Source organism: Schistocerca piceifrons, chromosome 5, assembly GCF_021461385.2.
Source record: "Schistocerca piceifrons isolate TAMUIC-IGC-003096 chromosome 5, iqSchPice1.1, whole genome shotgun sequence".
Taxonomy (NCBI): domain Eukaryota; kingdom Metazoa; phylum Arthropoda; class Insecta; order Orthoptera; family Acrididae; genus Schistocerca; species Schistocerca piceifrons.
The window spans coordinates 669,819,173-669,837,619 of record NC_060142.1 but is presented as its reverse complement, the minus strand read 5'-3'; the positions used below and the strand labels follow the sequence as shown (position 1 = coordinate 669,837,619).

At 38.0% G+C, this 18,447-nt stretch overlaps 1 protein-coding gene across 1 annotated transcript in view; it reads right to left on the bottom strand.

The window, feature by feature from the left end:
* The window catches only part of LOC124799190 (protein madd-4-like), a 571,457-nt gene that overhangs the window by 84,782 nt on the left and 468,228 nt on the right, over positions 1 to 18,447 (bottom strand). Inside the window, exons 18-19 of the mRNA XM_047262725.1 lie at positions 12,137 to 12,353; positions 809 to 882 (exon numbers count right to left, since the gene is read on the bottom strand). Of these exons, the coding sequence (XP_047118681.1) occupies positions 809 to 882; positions 12,137 to 12,353 (291 nt within the window). The remainder of the gene's footprint in view (positions 1 to 808; positions 883 to 12,136; positions 12,354 to 18,447) is intronic.

Here is an 18,447-nt window from a genome sequence, read left to right as displayed (position 1 = left end):
AAGTTCACAAAGGCACACGTATCACATTGGAACGACTGAAAAAAAAAAAAAAATTCAAATGTACCTACATTCTGTATTTTAATTTAAAAAACCTACCTATTACCAACTGTTCATCTAAAATTGTGAGCCATATGTTTGTGACTAGTACAGCACCACCTATCACAAAGCAAAAAAGTGGTCCAACTAAAATACTCATATTTCTTTGCATACTACACAAATATGTAATAAAAAATGGAGGTTCGTATTTAAAAAGAACGTGGTTAATATCCATTTGACCTATGGCAGCACCATCTAGCAGGTCAACTATAGCAACATCTGGTTTCCCCCTTCAAGCTAGACAAGTTTCGTTTTTTGTAGTTTTTTCGTTTTACACTTATTTTGTGAGATATTTGCCCTGGTCACGATCAATGGACCACCCTGTATAGTGAATTACAATGGATCACATGTTTCCTTAACTGACTACACCAATTCTTACAGCATTTTATACTTGTAACATTTCTAATATTTTTCCATCCTCCTGCGTTGGTCTTCAAGTTGAACCGTTAGATAATCAGAATTTTTTGTCTATAAAATGTTATGCAGTACAAACAAATACATGCTAAGCTTTCTGATCTTCTTACACAACTAGTAAATAAAGAATAGTGAACAATAATCAAAAGAGTATTTATTTATGATAAAGTGAAATTATCAAAAGTGTTTTTGAAGATGAATGCTCCAAATACTTAAAAAACATATGTTTCATAATGAAATAGGCACTGCATTATTAAAAAGTATGTGATAAAGTGATAAAATGAAACTGTTTATTTACCTGAAATCCACCATTGCCACATGTCTGTGAACATTTGGACCACTCTGTGATCATCCAGTCAAATTTTAAATTTTCTGTGCTACCCAGGAAAAAGAAATAGTAAAGTTAATGACAAAAACCAGTAAAATAAAATAAAATATTTCTTTTACACATTATTTATCTTACCAATGTGACAATAATTAGGTGTAAAAAATGCAAGGATATTACAAAGAAGTTTTGAATTATGTGAACAGAAAACACTGGTACAAAGTGCTAGAGTGTAACTTCTATCAAAATAATGTTGGCAGTCTGTAGTGGGAGCTTTAAGTCAGGGGAGCACCCTGAATTACATTCAATATTATTATGAAAAGTGAGTTAATTAATGAACATGACAGAAATGAAACAATCAGTGACAATGAGCATTACTGTGGTGATAATGGCCAGATTATGAAAGTTGATGCAAAAGAACATTAAGAGTAATATAATTAGTTAAAATACTACAGAAGACATGTGTACAAATGACTCTAAGAACATCTTTAGGCATTCAAAATAGAAGGAATGGTTAGTAAATGTTTTATACTTTGTTTATAATCTCCCAAAATAAGAGATAATTTCCCAGCCAAAATGTGGAGGACATAAATCACAATGAATCAGGGGCAGCGGCAGATGGAGGGGAAAGGGGGGGGGGGCTATGGGGGCTATAGCGCCCCCTCCCCCAACAAAGTATCATATTACACTGGATAAAATGAATTCAGAAATCAGCGAATATATTACTTCAACAGATTCAATCATTTTTTTTATAATTATGTAGCAATATAGGTTGCAATGTATTTCAAACACATTTTAACAAAAGAATAAGAGTGGCAAATAACTTACTATGTAAACCAATAAATATCATTTAACTTAAAATGGGCGACTTATTATTTCTTAATATACATTGGATGCACATTAATGTATAAGTACCACTTACAATAATCAAGAAAGCTAAATATGTTGGGTATGCCCACCAAAACTTAAATTGCTGACCTCAGACAAAAACTTTGAAAACGCTGGACATCTGGGTCAAATTGTATTTATTTTCCCAGGCACACACATTCTGTAGACATGTTATTACCCTGAAATCCAAAACAGTTACCAAAACCTACTTTAAGCAACACCAAATTTCACCAGTTTGTCAGTGGAGGACCCCAACTCTCCTTTTGTTAAGCGATATTCCATTCCCCCTAACCCCCTCCTTCCCCCCATTAGCTCACCCCCTTGACTGACTTCTACAATTGCCCCTGCAATGAGTGTGCACTAATGGTTCCTTTCATTACTGGAGGAAACCACACATCAGAAGCAGTGCGCAGTCTGGAGATGAGTGAGAAGACTTTATATGGTTTCGTTCACTGTAACAATGCTTGTGGAGGGAGGGGGGGGGGGGCTATAGATGGTAAAATTCAGGACAGCAATGCATGATCTCTCCACAGCCACTGTTAGGATGAGTGGTTTGAAGATTTAAATCGTATTCTCAAATGTTTTTAGTTTATTTATTTATTCACTTTGTATGGCCCACTTTTTGGCTAACTGACCAAATGAACCAATTAATATCTGATAATGAGAAAATCTGTAAACTTATCTTGAGAATAAATATTTCTCAACAATTACTGAGGAAGATCACACACTGGCATCCTGAGAAGGACTACATTTTTCTTAATGGCTATAAGGTGGTACATTACAGCCAGGTAGTGGACTTTACCAGCCACAATTTGTTATCCCCCACTTTCAGTCACTGACTTGGGTCTCAATGGTGAGGTCACTATATGGGTAGTGTGCAGACCTCTTTGGCTGTTGACTGCCTTGGAATCCAGTAGAAGATCATCCCTTACAATGGTGTTGTGCACAAGGGAGGTTGTTTTGTACAGTTATTCATTCTCTTACTCACTTTCAAATCATGTTATGTAAATCATATCATGGGCAAAGTATAGGTCACGTTACACACAAAGTGACAGAAGCAGCCATTGCTGGGAATTTTTGTGAAGTATACTAAAAAAAATTACCAAAATTACCACTAGTGGTAAACTACTTGTATCATTAATTACGGGAATTATTACTACGTTACAATGTTACAATTTTAATACATTATAAATTAGCTACTTTGAAATAAAAAAGCCACTGTTCTCCCTCTTAAATTATTGAGATGTTGTTGCATCTGTTGTAACATAGTAAAAATTAATTTGACTTTACTGATCTTGGAGACTGTAATCAGCTGCCTGTATACTGGGAAACTGAATCCTGTTTAATTTTAACATCAATGTTAACTGGAATTTAACTCTCTGCATGCAAATATTTTGATAAATTACAGAATGAGTGGCAAACTAAGGAAATTTTTATCTCATTTTTAATACCCAGAAATTTCGTGTCTTGCCTGATATGTGGCACAACCAAAACCCATTAAAGACTTTCTCAAAGCTATACAATTCCATCTTGAAATCTAAACAAGAATGAAAAATGTATATGGAAATTATTTTTATGTCTAGTATTGGGGTTGTAAATTTCACAGTTCATCTTAAATTCACGACTGGGACAAATACAATGATCATGAAATAATAATCTCTGTATCCCTTACTGGGCCTCTCCAAGATGTTTTGTTATAATCTTTGCACAATATTTTCACTACATGGTTCTGAGAAATAATTACTTTTTTGTGCGACACTGTATTGATCCAGAAAATTATATTTAAGGACTCTACAGCTGAAAGTATGATAAGTGTGCTAACAATCCCGTTTTCAAATCAGTGCTGTGAGTCAGAGATCTTATCCATATGCTAGCACCACCTGGGTTTGTTGCCCATCCAACTGCCTACTAATTTCATACATTGAGATTCACTAAGTGTATGCCCAATTTTCCCTATTTTTGGTAGATGCAAATAATTCTTATTTCTCTGAAACTGTGCGCTATGAACTTTTGTAATATTGGTAGTTAAGTTGTCTACTGTGAGCAAGCTGTAAGCCGGTTCCATTATACTCCTAGCTTTATATGGTGCTGTTGTTTTTGGGCCCTTATTGGTATTGAGAGAAAACATTACAGTGTTTTGAAGAGTACTCTAAGGCCTTTAGTAAATCCTTAATGTAGATCAAACACGTGTGTGTACTGCATAACAAACCCTGCAGAAGACCATACATAAACTTTTCTCATTCTTAATCAAGTTTTATCCCTGTGGCGACATTTGTAAATGTGACTTTCTGTTGTTAAATTATGACCCCAACCATGCAAGGGGGATGATTTTAATGCTGTTTGCTTTAGTCTCTATAGCAAAATATTATGTCTATATAATGAAATATCTTGGCAAGCTCACAGAAAATGTCAGCTTGGTAACTTTTCTTGTTTAATTCTACCAGATCATTTACAAATTTTTCTGCAGAAACTCCTTTACAGAAGCTAAACTGAGCAGTTGTAAATTTTTTCTGCAAAAACTCCTTTACAGAGACCAAACTGAGCAATTGTTAATGAGTATTTTCCATAAAAAGTGTTCAATATTCTGACAGAAGCTATCCTCTAATAAAGTTTTGAGAATGCAGGTGGAAGGTGATGGATTTATAATTAGAAGTCACTTGCTTACTGACATGAAAGAGAGTTTGAGATACCTCATCATGTTTGGGCTCATAGTGTGGTCTAAGATCCTATAACAGATAGATATTGATAACACTGGATGATAGTTTTGAGGATCACTTCTGTTAACCTTCTTGTAGATGAGTGTGACCTATGCTTTCTTTCAAATACAGGTCAAAATATTTTATTTGGGGCTCTATGATATATTATGATTACAGAGCCACAATTTCTGTATACAGTCTGAAGCATGAAAATGTGGTTAAACATTTCTGCTTTGCTTTGCTACCATCAGTTTCAGTTCCTGTGTAATTCTGGAGAGATTTCACCTATAGTGTCTTCATCTCCTCCACTGAGGACATTGCCAATAGAAGGAAAAGTGGAGTAGCCTGGATTTCTTCCAAAAACAGCATCAAACTTATTCACTACCCCCGTCCCAAAACCATCTCTAATGCCAGTCAGCTTGCATTTGACATTCTCAACCATTTCTAATGATTTCTGTACAGATGGTCCAAGAGATTCTAATTTTCTGCTACTAACAAGCAAGAAAAAGTTGACATGGATATAAACAAAAACATTTTTGATTTTAGGTTCAATGACAGCATTTTGTGCCTCTTATACTGAAACTGAAGGCTCTCTCTCATAAATGAATCAATCACAGGTTTTATGGCTTGGAAATAATCATTATAGAAACTGACAACTTCAATCCATGTGCACCACCTCACTAAGATACGCTCATGTGGCAACACTATGTTCAACATCAGATCTCTAAAGAGCAACACATAAGACAGGACATTTAGAAACATTTTCTTTGTGTATGAAATTATTTTATTTACTTCTGGGTAGCTGTTGCACACTTCTTCATAGATACACTTCCTCAGCGATGCATGAACAAGACAGGAGAAAAGGATTAAATGCAAAAAGAGTACATGAAGGGCAGTTGCCACCTTGTGAGTCATGGGATTCGAATACATAACAATGAAACTAATCAATATTTGAAAATATAATGTAATTGGATAGATAAAAAATCTAAACACCAAGGAGCAGCAGGAGAAAGAAAAGTACTGAAATCTGGAAGCTTTTGGAGTCAGTGGCTCCTTCTTCTGGCAGAGGGGCTGAAGAAGATAGGGTAATATGCACGGCAAAGATTTCTGACAAAACACTGTGCATAAGTTAATAAGAGTGGAAACCTAAGTTCATTGTATGTGTGTGTGTGCAGGGGTGGGGCATTGAGGGCCAGGGGGGGGGGGGGGGGAGGAGGAGGGGATAGACAAGTCAGAAAATAAAAGATATGGAAAATTGAAAGGGACTGAAAAAAGGAATAGTTACTGAGAAGAAATGCTGAAGCCAAAGGAAGTAACATAAATGAAGGCCATTGGGTGACAAGAACCAAGCACATGTTGTGACAGCCAATTCCTACCTGAGGAGTTCTGAGAAACTCGTGTGTGGCGGAAGAGTGCAAATGGCAAATGTGGCTGTAGTCATGACTGTCAGGTAGTAGAAGATGCTCTACAACATGATATTGTGTGTCACAAGTATACACCCTCTGAATATGTCCATTCATCCTAACTGACAACTTGGTGGTACTCATGCCAATGTAAAAGGCTGAACACTGTTTATGTAAGGCACATGATGTGTTGTTTCGTACGTGGCTCTCCCTTTGACATCATACATTTTGGCAGTTACAGAGCTGGTATAGATGGTGTTAGGAGGGTGCATAGTACAAGTCTTACAGTGTGGACAGCCACAGGGATAGGAGCCATAGGATACGGGAACGGGTGCAGAAGGAATATAGAGTCTGTCAAGGAAACTGCAGGGATTGGGAAGCTGAGGAGAAGCTATTCTAGATACTGTGGCCAAAATGTCGGGCAGGATGGACCTCATTTAAAGACATGATTTTAGAAAGTCATAGCCTTGTTGAAGTAGCCAATTAATACATTCAAGTCCATGAAAATGCTGAGTGACTGGAGACATATTCCTACAATATTTTTTGGAAGGATAAGCAGTAACAGGATTGGATGTGATAGCCAAGGAAATCTCCTCTGAACTAGGCTAAAGGGGTAATTATATCCAGTGAAGGCTGATGTGAGACTGGTGGTATATTTCTGTAAAGAGCTTTCATCCCAACAAATACATTTGCCTCTAATGCCAAGGCTGCATGGGAGGCAATGTTTGACACAGCAATGATGGCAAATATCAAACTGTAAGCACTATTGTTTGTTAGTAAGTTAACTGTCAACAGAGATGTGTAGCTGACCCTCAGTGAGAACAATGGCAATTTTGAGAAAAGTGGTGTTGGATTCGGAATAGAGCCATTTGAAATGTAATTGGGAGAATGACTTTAAGAGATTCCAACAATGTGTACAGGTCAGCCTCACCATGAGCCCATATGGCAAATATGTCAGCCATGTATCTAAACGAAACAAAGGTTAGGCTCATGGATTCCAGGGAAGTCCCTTCCTAGTGACCCATGAAGAGGGGCATAGGAAGGAACCTTCCTGATTTTAAAGGCTGCACCCTTGATCTGTTTGTAAGTATAACATTGATTAAAGTGAGCAGGAAACACATCATAGATTTGGAATCAGGTGGAAGCTGACTGAGGAGCTGTTCATCAGCAGACAAACCATGTACAAGGAGGATGTTGGAACAGAGGGGGGCAGCATCAATGATGACAAGCAAGGACTGTGATGGGAGTGGATGGTCACAGACTTTAGATGATCTAAGAAATAACTGTTGTCATCAATATGGGAGGGAAGTCTTTGCACTATAGAAATTGTCACCCACACATTACCTCTTTTTGACCCTTGTCAGTTCTGATGATTTTTGTATCTATTTTTCCAATACTTTTCCTTTTTTCTTTCTTTTTCCCTCTTCTGCTTCTTTTTTGCCACTCACACCATCTCAAATACTCCAAACCCTCCTCTTTTGCCTTGATGAATCCCATCATGTATTACGTTCAGTCTTTTCAAAAATATGATTTTGCACTATCAACACTAAGGTCCCACATTCTGTTTCTGGAAGTTACCCCCAAAGGCCTAGCACTGAAAGTCCCTGTTTTTGGATGTAATCATACTCTGCACCAGCCACTTTTTCAGTTTCAGATACAGCAATCTCTTGCTCTTACCTGCCTAACCTGTGACCTCTATGTCTCATCTCCCAATTTTCACTGCACCAGAGTTCTCTCCTTCTACAAATTCCTGCAGTTATCTGCACCTCATGTTTCCTTGAATGGTATCATCTGCCAAGCCAACTTCAAACTGCAACAACAGGCCAGACTTCACCTCAAAAATGTATCCCACCTTCTCCTAAACTACCTCAACAGTGGTGTTTCCCTTTCTGTCCCTCTCCTGCTCCCTAAACAGCCATATCATCAGCCAACACTCTTCTCCTACAAACCGAGCTTGGCCAAGCTTTTAACATCCTCCAGCCTTCACCACTGCCCCCTGGACCAAGGATAACTTATGATCACACAAGCCAGTTGCAACAGTACAGTGTTCTCAACCTCTCATCTAAGACACTCTCCCCTCCTAAATTAACTGTGTTATCCAAGGTTCTCACTTTCAGCCCTGGATGTCAATTTAATTATGCTGCTTTGGTGAAAGACCTACTTTCCTTCAAATGAACAGCGAATGGGACATATCACTTTGCAAACCAATCCCAAAACCTTTCCATCAGCAAAACTGACATAGAACCCTGTCTTGAACAGTTCTGACCATCATCCCAACTTCATCCACCATCACTAACTCAAAATCATCCCTTACAAGCCTTCCAAGAATTCCTAACATCCAGCATTGCTCCCCAACCATTCCTCAGGTCCCTATAACATGAACCTAACCCATTCTCTGTAGAACTCTAGGCTCTTTGTTCCCTAAAAACTGATGACTATATCATTATCCTCACAGCAAACAAGGGATCCATCACTGTGGTACTTGACCACATGTAAGTGAGGGTCTACACCAGCAGTCAGACTCCTCTACATATAATGTCTGCCATTTAGATCCCATCCCTGTGATACAAACTGAACTGCAGTCCATGCTTAAAACCTCAATTTACTGAAAATGACTTCTTACCCCTCTCAAACCATGCACCTTTTATCTTCTACCTAATATCCACAAATCAAATAAGGCTAGCCATCCCATGGTTGCTGGCTTCAAAGCATTGAATGTTCATGATGATCAGCACCAGCAACCTATAGTACAATGACTTCCCTCCTATATTAAAGACACCAACCATTTCCTAGGTCATCTGAAATCTGTGTCTGTCCCATTCCATCACACACCATGCTTGTCTACTTGTCACCACTAATACCACCTCACTTTATACCAACATCTCCCATGTAAATGGCCTGTCTGCTGGTGAACATTACCTCAACCAGAGCCCACCTGATCTCAAACCTATAACATCCTTCTTGCTCATCTTAGTCAACTTTATACTTACCAACAACTACTTTACCTTGGAGGGGCAGACATACAAATACATCAGGGGCGTGGTCATAGGAACCAGGATTGCTCCTTCCTTTTCCAACCTTTTCATGGGATGCTTGGAGGGAGCTTACTTGGGATCCATAGGTCTGCAGCCTCTGCTTTCATTTAGATAGGTTGGTGACATCTTTGACATATGGACTCATGCTGAGGCTATTAAAACTGTTGGAATATCTGAAGTCATTCTCCCAATTAAATTTTGAACTGCCTTATTTCAAATCCATGCCACTTTCCTTGATGTTGTCCTCATAATCACCAAAGGTCAGCTACACACTCCTGCCCACATTAAACCTATTAACAAACAACAGTACTACATTTTGACAGTTGCCATTCTTTCCATGTCAAACACTCCCTCCCATTCAGTCTCAGCATTTGAGGCAAATGTATTTGTTCAGATGCAGGCCCTTTACAGCAATACACCACCACTCTCACTTCAGCCTTTACTGGACATAATTATTCCAACAGCCTGGTTCAAAAGCAGATTTCCTGGGCCATCACATCCAATCCTGGTACTGCTTATCAGCCCAAAAAATAACTTAGGAGAACACCTCCTGTCACTCAGTATTATCATGATCTTGAATGTCTTAGTCAGCTACTTGACAAGGCTATAATTTCCTAAAATCATGCCTTGAAATGAGTTCCACTGTGTCCGTCACTTTGCCCACCATGCCTAGAAAAGCTTTTCATCAGCCTCCCAATCTCCACAATGTCCTTGAAAGACTGTAAGCTCCTTCTGTATCCATTTCCCTATCCTACGGCTGCTGCCCCTGTGCCTGTCCCCACTGTAAGACTTATCCTGTGCATCACCCAACCACCATCTGTACCAGCTCTGTAACTGGCAAAACAAATAACATCAAAGGGAGAGCCACATGTGAAATAACATATCATATACCAGTTGTTATATAAACACTGTTCAGCCTTTTACATTGACATCACTACCATCAAGTTATTAGTTAGGATTCAGAGGGTGTATACCGGTAACATACATTATCCTCTTGTGGACCATGCTGTACATCATGACAGTCATGACCTTGGTGCCAGTTTCACTGCAAGTGCCATCTGCATTCTTCCCTTAGAACCAGTTTATTAGAACTCTGCAGGCGAGAACTGGCATCTCAACATGTGCTTGTTGTTGGAATCGCCCTAGCCTTCATTATTTTAATTTTTTCAGTCTCAGCACATCTTCTCAGTAACTATTCCTTTCTTCAGACCCTTTTAGTTTTCTAACCTGTCTATTCCACCCCCCTCATACCCACATACAATGCACTTGGGTTTCCACTCTTAACTCAAGCATGATATGATGTCAGTAATCTTTGTTTTGTATATTTCCCCTTTCTTCCACCTTTAAGCTCTCAAGTTTTCAAATCTTTCTGGTACAGTCCCCAACAATCCAACAATCAACCTTTCCTTCTCATCCTGCCCTGTAAGTCTGCCCTGAACCGGGGTTCTGGGTGACTTTTCTGAACTCTCCCTATTTCCTAAGCCTCATCAGTCCTTTTCCTTTGTCCTCTTCCTTCCGCTCCAGCCCTTCTGCCAGAAGAAGGAGCCACTGGCTCCAAAGGCTTGCAGACTTCAGTACCTTTATATCTGTTTTCTCCTGCCAAATACCTAACAAGAAGATTTTCCTCTTGGATTCCCACAAGCCACAACAATTTAAGACTGCCATTCACTAATGAGCTACTGTTCTCACACTTTTATTGTTATTGGCTTTGAGGGTCTTTCTCCATCAAGTTTGCCAACAATGAGATGGCCACCTTTTGTTTCATCAATGACTAAACAGACGTAGTTTGTTACTTATACAGCACCACACACTTTGATGAAACAGGAGGCATCATAAACACAAAAAGTCATGAACTCTCTAAGAAGTATTATTTAGCAAACTTTCTTAGTGCATATATTCCCTAGCTCCCTCATTCTGAATCACTAGAAGTTACTAGTAGCTGCAAAACTTTGGGATGGTAATGTTTTGTTTGCCCCACTGCCAATCTCAACAAAACCCAAACCCTCCACCATACATACTAATGGCTATAACAGTGCAACACAGAGTATTGTTATCACATCAGCTTTGCTTTTGATAACTGAAATTTCAAATATTACAAAATTAAGAAGAATCACATCCTACATTATCCAACTCAAAGTGCAATTAACCACATTTTTTTGCACTAAAATGTGGTTTTTAGAGATAATGTAACTCCCATTTTCAACTTCTGTAGTATGTCTGATTCAGTAGTGTTCCTAGGGAGCAACCTAATGAGAATAAGATGGGAAAAAAGCAATAATATGCAAGTTTATGTAGAATTAAATTCAAATATGTAAAACCATGTAATTATAGTTAAATATATAATGATAAAATGAAATATATCAACACCGGTAAGAGAGTTCCTGAACATTTACATTTTTCATATGCACAGGTGCAAAGAAAACATTAAATATTAAAATAACAGCTACAGTAAAGCGTTCTCTCATACAAAAAAGCATGATGAATAATTCTCCAGCAGCTTTGCAGTTACCCCACTGACATCAAAACAATTTTGTTTCTGTATTCAGTTAATCTTACAACACCAAAAAAAGTGGGATTTTCAAAAGTTGTTTCACTTTTTATCAGTTTTATACACACCAACTGCATGTGAATTCTTAAAAATGCTTGTCATATCCTGGAAAATATATATTTTCTTTTACCCTTTGCCACTACATTTAGATTATTTTCAGTTTCTCACACATCCTCTGCACTATTAATAGCATCTACATGTTTCATTACACTCAGTTATCTGATCTGATGTTTTTTCCCAATTTTTTCATAGTATACACTGGACATATTTAAATGAAAATTTTACAGTCTAATTCATGAAACAGATCTACAACAATAGAAAACCCTGATTCTACGATGAAGTATAGTTGTAAAGCCTAAGTTACTGAGTTAATGAGCCCAAATTTATCCATTTACAAGTCACAAACAAGAAAAACAGCAGTAATATGCTATCTGCTTCTGCCTACCAAATAAAATTTGTGAAGGAGGTAAGACAAAAATTTTGTACACTATCTGTCTACAGCAATACTGTGCAGGATTAGGCAATCAGCACATATAACTGAAGAGAGCCAGTGGTGATCTGAAGAGCAGCGTTCAAGATAGACTGAGAAACAAAATTTGATTTCATTTCCCATATATGACAATGCACTGAGGAAATGTACTTTTGAATATTTTTATCTTAAAGGAAAGATTTTGATAATATCTGTAGTAAGTTGGTAACTGTTACATCATTTTAATCAATTATTTGTTTACCTCTGAGAGAGATAACTGGCTCCTCTGTTGACTCTTCAGTAATGTTATCCTGCTCTCCCAGTTGAAACACAGGATTCTCATTGTCATATTCAAAATAATCGTCTCCATATTCTTCCTCTTCCTCATTTTGTCTTTTAGTTCCAAATGATGTTACAGCAGTTTCTGGAATTGTTCGAAGGCCCCTGGGGCTGCTGAAAGCCTGGAAAGGTAAAAATTCCTGTTTCCTTGGTTAATCAGATTCTTTATTAAATGAGTGAGAAAAAATATACACACTACAAAATTAACCAAGTTAGTTGAGTGAAGGGAAACAACCATATTTGCATAATGTTCTAGTTCTAGTAAAAATCTTATATGTAACTTGTCTGACAGAAATAAGTTTATAACCATGGGGTTAAAAACATTACATCTGGAAAAAAAACACAGCAAGGAATTTAGTTTTTGTTTTGTTTTTGAGGAGAATAAGAAAAATAGACCAATATTAAGAACACAATTTCCTTTCAATAGACTCACTTTTACAAATACAGACAGAGGTAAGTTTTAAAATTCCTAGACAATTTAACCATATACAAAATAAATTCTTCCATAACCTTATAAAAGAAAGCGTATTTTCACCACTTAAAACTTCATTTCATCATCACTGAATTGTAATACGGTGAATGGGCCTTTTTTCTTTTTCCCAAACACAAGATAGTCCAAAGTTCCAATCTTTATGGTATTCTGTAGTGTGACTGATGGAAAGCAAACTATTTTGTTAAATATCCTCCCCCCCCCCCCCCCCCCCCCAACAATCTCCTTCTGTCCTTGAGCCATGGACCATGGTAATGAAGGGTGGCTTGCTTGCATCGACACACAGACAGCCATTTGATAGGTGCAACCACAGTAGAGGTTTTCTTGGTGGAGAGGACAGATTAACCTGTGGGTCCTAAGGAGGATGAACCCTTCACTAGTTCATTGACTGATATGGCTTTGTAACATTAACTAACATGGCCATGCTATGTTGGTGGTGTGAACAACTAAAAGTAAGGGAATGCTACAGCAGTTATTTTCCCTGAAGGCACACAGTTCTACAGTATGGCTAAATTGTGATACATTGCAAAATTACAAACATAATCACACTGTTATTGTCTATTATAGGCTTAAACTCAATTGTACTCTTCTAAAATTTTTAAGAACAATAGGCCTATTTTCATCCAAAACAACTGTTCTCTAATTTCATTGTACAATCACATTAGAAACAGATTGGTTATGAGAATTTTTGAATACTTACAAAACTATGTTTTTGTAAGTTACTGGTACAAGTGTTTTGGACATGTAACTTATTTAATAACAAATCAGTGTTTGTGATTCACAAATTTCACTCTATATCAACACAAATAAAAGTGCGTTTTCGAGAATTGTCAGAGGCTATCGTTGTTCACTGCATAATCTATGAGCAGTTTGTAGTAAATTTAGTTACTGTAGCAGATATTCAAATTAACATATTGTGTTACAGCTTATTTTCCCGTAAAGAGGAATAGTCATATATATTATATGCATTTATTGTAAATTAAGTCTGTTTTTTAGTTTGCTAACAACTATAATTAACCTCAAAACACTTTGGAAACTAATAATTTTTACCACAGGTTTTTGTGTTGTCTTAATAGAGATCTCATTTTGTGTTTTTGCTTCAATTCTTATAGGGAATTACCAACCTTTTAGCTCAACAGACTAAAAGATAGTCAGCGGGCTTCATTTAAAGTTATTTTTTTCACTGCCTTGTAATACATTGCACCAGCCAAAATGCAGTCCAACTGTGAATGCTGTTCGCGAACATGGGATGAGATGGATGATGCTCATAAGCAGCTGGAAGTTGCCCTCACTACTGTCAAACAATTGGTAGCTGCTATGAATCAGTGTGTTGGTAGAGCTCCTGAGAGTAGCGACCTGTGGTACTAGTACGAGGTACTTCAAGTACTATCCTCTCCTGTGGATTCTGTCTCCTTTGCAGAAAGTATAGGATCTGCCATTACTCATCCACTTGACTGCACATGGCATGTCAGTGGTATATCTACGCATCCTGTACAGGGTGGATGGGGACCAGGAAGGACTCAGGATGTTGTACTGATCCCCCTAAGAAACAAGTTTGAGATTCTTTCACTGAAACTGAGACTCAGACAGTGGGACTCAGTTCATCTGTATTGGGTAAACCTGTTTTGTCTGACATCAAGAGGAAGCAAACAAAAAAGAGGTGGGGTCTATCAATCATCAGCAGTTCAAACATATGGCATAAAGGGGCAGAAGAGGATATCAGGTGCTTTCAGTGTGTATGCCTGGGGGTCTCATTAAACGTGTTGAAGAGGGTATTCCAGCAGCCATTGAGGGAACAGGGTGCAACCAACTGCAGATTGTGATGCATGTTGGAACAAATTATGCCTGTTGTCTGGGCTTGGGTAATTCCAGTGACTGGCAGAGAAGGCTGAGAAGACCAATCTCGCATGTGGAGTTTCGATGGGCTTACAATTTGCAGCATTATCAACAGCCCTGTTTATCATGGTCCTCTGAGTGGAAGGACTGTACCAGAGACTTTAACGGTTCTGTGACAAGCTAGGCAGTGACTTCCTGGACTTGTACCATAGTGTTGAGAACTGTAGGGTCCCACTAAATGCGTCAGGTGTGCACTACATATCAGAGGCTGCTATCCAGGTAGCTGATTGTGTGTGGGGTGCACACAAGGTATTTTTTTAGATTATGTGATGCTCCACCCAAGCCAAATGACAATAGCTGTAGGAAAAACAGAAGTAATAGTGTAAGAGTGAAAGAAATGCCTCCTACAGATGAAGAGTGTTAAAATCCTAATGATAAACTGCCAAAACATTCTAAACAAAGTGCCAGAGTTTGATGTGCTCACGAAAAGCAATGAAGCTCACTTAATACTAGGTACAAAGACTGATTGTAACCTGAAACAGAAAGCACTGAGATTTTTTGAGGAAAATTTAAGCATATGTCGAAAAAAAAAAGGCATATGGAAAATGGAGGTGGTGTATTTGTCACAGTAGACAAGAAACTAAAATCTACCGAGATAGAAATTGAAGCTGCATGTGAGTCTGTTTGAGCAAGACTCAGTACCAGGGGTGGGCATAAAATGATAATTGGATCCTTATACTACCCACAATACTCATTTCCTGATGTAACTAAAAACTTTAGAGAAAAATCTCAGTTCACTTGTACATACAATCACCAAGCATACTGTAATCATATGTGGAGACTTTAATCATCCAACAATTAATTGGGAAAATCACAGTTTTGTGAGTGGTGTATGTGATAGGACATCCTGTGAAAGATTACTAAATGATTTCTCTGAAAATTACTTAGATAAGATAGTTAGGAACCCCACTCATGATGGAAATATGATGGATCTACCAGTAACAAACAGACTAGAACTCTTTTAGAAGTCCACATCCAAATTGGTATCAGTGACCATGACACGGGTGTGGCAACAGTGATTACCAAGGTACGATGAACAACTAAAACAGCCAGAAAGATATAAATGTTCAGTAAATTAGATTAAAAAAATCAGTAATATCATATCTCAATGAGCAACCTGAACTTTCAGCACAGGGCAGGAGCATGTAGAGCAACTATTGATTAAGTTTAAAAGAATAGTTGACTATGCACTGGACAGGTACACACCCAGTAGAACAGTTCAAATAGGATGCAATCTTGATGGTATACACTCACTATAAAGAAAAATCATGTGACAATATTCTGCTACAGTAGTCATTGAAGGCATCACACATTGCTCTCTTGACAGCCAAATGTGTTTCATTCAGCATCTCTTTATCTCCATCCCTACACTATGTTTTACACCTACTATGCAGTATTCTCTGTTTCTTTAAATACTACTGAAGCAAAATATTGTCACACGATAGTTCAGAAAACCCAAAGAAATTCTGGTTGTATGTAAAGACTATTAGTGGCACCAAAGTTAGTGTCCATCCCTAGTGAATGAGACAAGAACTCAAATTGAGGGTAGCAACGCAAAAGCTGAAATGCTTAACTCTGTTTACAAATGTTCCTTTACAAAGGAAAATCCATGAGAATTCCACAATTTAATCCTCATACCACTGAAATTTAATAGTCATGGGTGACTGGAATTCGAGAGTAGGAAAAGGGAGGGAAGGAAACATAGTAGGTGAATATGGATTAGGGCTAAGAAATGAAAGAGGAAGCTGCCTGGTAGAATTTTGCACAGAGCATAACTTAATCATAGCTAACACTTGGTTCAAGAATCATGAAAGAAGGTTGTATACATGGAAGAACCCTGGAGATACTAAAAGGTATCAGATAGATTATATAATGGCAAGACAAAGATTTAGGAACCAGGTTTTAAACTCTAAAACATTTCCAGGGGCAGATGTGGACTCTGACCACAATCTAGTGGTTATGAACTGTAGATTAAAACTGAAGAAACTGCAAAAAGGTGGGAATTTAAGGAGATGGGACCTGGATAAACTGGAAGAATCAGAGGTTGTACAGAGTTTCAGGGAGAGCATAAGGGAACAATTGACAGGAATGGAGGGAAGAAATACAGTAGAAGAAGAATGGGTAGCTTTGAGGGATGAAATAGTGAAGGCAGCAGAGGATCAAATAGGTAAAAAGACGAGGGCTAATAGAAACCCTTCGGTAACAGAAGAAATATTGAATTTAATTGATGAAAGGAGAAAATATAAAAATGCAGTAAATGAATCAGGCAAAAAGGAATACAAACGTCTCAAAAATGAAATCGACAGGAAGTGCAAAATGGCTAAGCAGGGATGGCTAGAGGACAAATGTAAGGATGTAGAGACTTATCTCACTAGGGGTAAGATATACACCGCCTACAGGAAAGTTAAAGAGACCTTTGGAGAGAAGAGAGCCACTTGTATGAATATCAAGAGCTCCGATGGAAACCCAGTTCTAAGCAAAGAAGGGAAAGCAGAAAGGTGGAAGGAGTATATAGAGGGTCTATACAAGGGTGATGTACTTGAGGACAATATTATGGAAATGGAAGAGGATGTAGATGAAGATGAAATGGGAGATATGATACTGCATGAAGAGTCTGACAGAGCACTGAAAGACCTAAGTCAAAACAAGGCCTCGGGAGTAGACAGCATTCCATTAGAACTACTGATAGCCCTGGGAGAGCCAGCCCTGACAAAACTCTACCATCCGGTGAGCAAGATGTATGAGACAGGCGAAATACCCTCAGACTTCAAGAAGAATATAATAATTCCAATCCCAAAAAAAGCAGGTGTTGACAGATGTGAAAACGAACGTACTATCAGTTTAATAAGTCACAGCTGCAAAATACTAATGCGAATTATTTACAGACCAATGGAAAAACTGATAGTAGCTGACCTCGGGTAAGATCAGTTTGGATTCCGTAGAAATGTTGGAACACGTGAGGCAATACTGACCCTACGACTTATCTTAGAAGAAAGATTAAGGAAAGCCAAACCAACGTTTCTAGCATTTGTAGACTTAGAGAAAGCTTTTGACAATGTTGATTGGAATACTCTCTTTCAAATACTGAAGGTGGCAGGGGTAAAATACAGGGAGCGAAAGGCTATTTACAATTTGTACAGAAAGCAGATGGCAGTTATAAGAGTCAAGGGGTATGAAAGGGAAGCAGTGGTTGGGAAGGGAGTGAGACAGGGTTGTAGCCTATCCCCGATGTTATTCAATCTGTATATTGAGCAAGCAATAAAGGAAACAAAAGAAAAGTTTGGAGTAGGTATTAAAATCCATGGAGACGAAATAAAAACTTTGAGGTTCGCCGATGACATTGTAATTCTGTCAGAGACAGCAAAGGACCTGGAAGAGCAGTTGAACGGAATGGACAGTGTCATGAAAGGAGGATATAGGATGAACATCAACAAAAGCAAAACGAGGATAATGGAATGTAGTCAAATTAAGTCGGGTGATGCTGAGGGAATTAGATTAGGAAATGAGTCACTTAAAGTAGTAAAGGAGTTTTGCTATTTGGGGAGCAAAATAACTGATGATGGTCGAAGTAGAGAGGATATAAAATGTAGACTGGCAATGACAAGGAAAGCATTTCTGAAGAAGAGAAATTTGTTAACATCGAGTATAGATTTAAATGTCAGGAAGTCGTTTCTGAAAGTATTTGTATGGAGTGTAGTCATGTATGGAAGTGAAACGTGGATGATAAATAGTTTAGACAAGAAGAAAATAGAAGCTTTCGAAATGAGGTGCTACAGAAGTATGCTGAAGATTAGATGGGTAGATCACATAACTAATGAGGAGGTATTGAATAGAATTGGGGAGAAGAG